Source organism: Terrapene carolina, unplaced genomic scaffold (assembly GCF_002925995.2).
Source record: "Terrapene carolina triunguis isolate 2854851 unplaced genomic scaffold, T_m_triunguis-2.0 Scaffold48612, whole genome shotgun sequence".
NCBI classification, from domain to species: domain Eukaryota; kingdom Metazoa; phylum Chordata; order Testudines; family Emydidae; genus Terrapene; species Terrapene triunguis.
In genome coordinates this window covers 1-2,900 of record NW_020712963.1, presented here as the reverse complement: position 1 = coordinate 2,900, position 2,900 = coordinate 1, and the positions used below count along the sequence as shown (strand labels likewise).

At 57.9% G+C, this 2,900-nt stretch overlaps 1 protein-coding gene across 1 annotated transcript; it reads left to right on the top strand.

Annotated features, from left to right (window-relative positions):
* Window positions 1-967: 967 nt before the first annotated feature.
* On the top strand, window positions 968-2,895 carry LOC112122466 (prelamin-A/C-like; the record flags this gene model as incomplete). The annotated part of the gene is made up of 3 exons (XM_024221261.2): window positions 968-1,181; window positions 1,958-2,065; window positions 2,821-2,895. Coding segments are annotated over 3 exons (397 nt in total), but the record flags the coding sequence as incomplete, so codon positions are not given.
* Window positions 2,896-2,900: the final 5 nt, after the last annotated feature.

Here is a 2,900-nt window from a genome sequence, read left to right as displayed (position 1 = left end):
GGCTCCTTGATGGGGTGGGGGAGGGGCTTGCTGGGGGCGTGGCCAAGGAGAGGTGCGGCGGGGAGCCTGATGGGTTGGGGGGATGTGCCAATGGGGGCTGGGCGAATGGAGGACATGCTGATTTGGGTGGGCTGCTAACACAGGCCTGGTCACGTTGACCTGACCCGAATGTGAAGGGGTTTGGTGCTGCAGTGGTGGGCAGATTGAGGGTGGGGTATGGACCCTACTCAACTTGATCCCACCTGCCCTAATGGGGGGGGGTGTTGGCCCAGCCTGTTACAAAGACAGGAGCCAGTCACAAAATCGGTTCCCACCCGACACGATTGGAGCCTCCCAGATGCAGGGGACAGTCAGGGGCAGAGCCTGGATCCAGGCAGGGATGGGGATTTTAGGGGGTTGGTGAGGGAAGGGGGCACATCTGGGAGCTCAGGTGGACAGGGAGGCCGGTGGCTCAGAGCGGGACGTGATGGGCTGGCCAGGAATGGAGACTAGCTCAGCTCTGCTCCCCACAGCCGCCCGTATCCCCACAGCCATGCTGGGGGTCTGAGAAGGGCCGCTGGTTCCTGCTGCTCCAGTCAGTGATTATCGGAAACACCCTGGATGTGTGTGGAAGTGGTGGCCCTGGACTGAACTTCCTCTCTGAGGAACAGGCAGCATCTGGGCGGGCTTGGCCCCTTGCCCTGCTGATAAGCCTCCCAGCCCCATTGCTCATCCACCATAGCCAGTTCAGCCCTTGGCATCTCTGCCGAGAGGTTGGGGGAAGCAGTGGGGAGGGATTTTGTGATGGAGACGTGTCCTTCAGGGGACGTCCCATGGGGTAGCAGCCTCTGTCTGCAGGTCACCAAGCAGCCACGAGATCTTGTCCTCTCTGTCGCTTCTAACCAGGCCCGGATCGGCCAGCGCCCTAGGGGGTCCAGGCCCTGATTCCCACCCAGCCCCCACTCACTCCCTCTCCCTCTCTCCCAAGGCTGAGGCTGTCTCCAAGCCCCAGCTCACAGAAGGGGGGCTCCAGGATCCACGTGAGCCACTCCACCACACCAGGCTCCTCCAAGAAGAGGAAGCTGGAGGACGGGGAGCGCCGGACGAGCTTCTCCCAACATGCGAGGACCAGCGGCCGCGTGGCCGTGGAAGAGGTTGATCTGGAAGGGAAATTTGTCCGTCTCAGGAACAAGTCCAACGAGGTAGATTTCCTGGTGGCGATGCTGGTCATGCCTAAGCAGGGGCAGGATGGGTCAGTAGCTGGAAGGGAAACCATGTAGTTCTTGAGTGTCCTTCCCCTCGGGTCGGCCCTAAACCATCTGTGCAGACAAAGGGTGCTGCAATTTTTGTGAGACTTCAAACTTAGAGCCAATTCCTAGTGTAAACCAGGTGGTGTTCTGTTTTGTGTGCTGTTAGACAGCTGCTGTGTCCCACCCTAGAGGTGGATGCATTTCAACAGTTGCTGTTGTGTGTGGCTGGCAGATCGCTTTGGAATGCTTTAGAACCAAAGCAGATCTCATCAGCTGATCTCAAAGCTCGTTGCAAGGAGATCAGTATCATTAGCCCCCTTTTACAGATGGGGAAACTGAGGCACAGAACAGGGACATGACTTGCCCAAGGTCACCCAGGAGACTAGTGTCAGAGCTGGGAATAGAACCCAGGTTTCCTGAGTCCAGTCCAGTGCGCTGTCTACTAGGCCACACTGTACTGGGAGCTGTACATACACATGGTGAGAGACAGTCCCTGCCCCGAAAATCTTTGTGTATATAAACAAGACAGACAAAGGGTGGGGAAAGGGATACAAGCAGAAGATGGGGAAACTGAGGCAAAGGGAGGTGAGGTGACTTGCTGAAAGTCAGTGGGTCTGTGGCAGAGTCCCAGCTCAGTCCCTTGACCGCAGGACTTGTAGCCAAGGGGAGGCAAAACCGGAACAATCTTGAAGGTCGGTTTCTCAAGGCCTCTGCCTTCTGTTACACAGGACCAGGCGATGGGGAACTGGCAGATCAAGCGTCAGAATGGAGAGGAGGCCCTCATCAGTTACCGCTTCCCTCCCAAGTTCACCCTGAAGGCCGGCCAGGTGGTCACGGTGAGTAACAAACTGCACTTGCACGGGGTTAATGAAGGGTTAGCGCCCTGGGGAGCTGATGTGCCGTTCTCAGTTGGCATTTGTCACCCTGGAGTTGCCCCTGGGAGATGGAGCAGCGGGTCCCACCCTCCTGAAGAGCAGAGCAAACCCAGCCCCTCTGAGTGCACAGGCATCTCACCTCCGGGCCCCTTGGTAGAGTGGCCATAGGGCTCCCCCTTGGGGACGGATGGGAGATTGCAGCTCTGATTCTAGCTGAGATACAACGCTCCAATGTGGGGGGGCTGATCTCCCCTTTGCATACTGGAACTGCTGACATTGCCGGATCTGAGCTCGGGCTGGCAGAAATCGCACCCTGGCAGCAGCTCTTGTGGGGTTCCTGCCATTTGGGAGTGAAGGGGCGCTGGATTTTGACATCTCAAGTTCTAAGTCATGGCCCCGGCATAAGCAGAAGCCTGATGTAGCACCAGGATTCAGATCCTGCCTGTGGTTTTCTCAGCCCATCTCCCTTGCCTCCTTTCCTTGCCGTTTAGAGAGTAGTGACCCCCCCCGCCCCGCTCCCAGTTCAGCAGTCCAACACGGAGGTTTGAACCTGGAACGAGCGATCAGAGCAGTTCCTTTAGTTAACAGCTGTAGTAGACTCGTACCGTCTTTTGTGGAGCAGCCGCTGGACAGGGGCAAAGACCCACATGGGGAGTTAGGGTGAGGTTGATGCTGCTGGCGCGAGGTGCTACCGATCTCTGTGTGTTCCTTTTTAGATCTGGGCCTCCGGAGCCGGCGCCACCCATAGCCCTCCCACTGACATGGTGTGGAAGGCCCAAAGCTCCTGGGGCTCTGG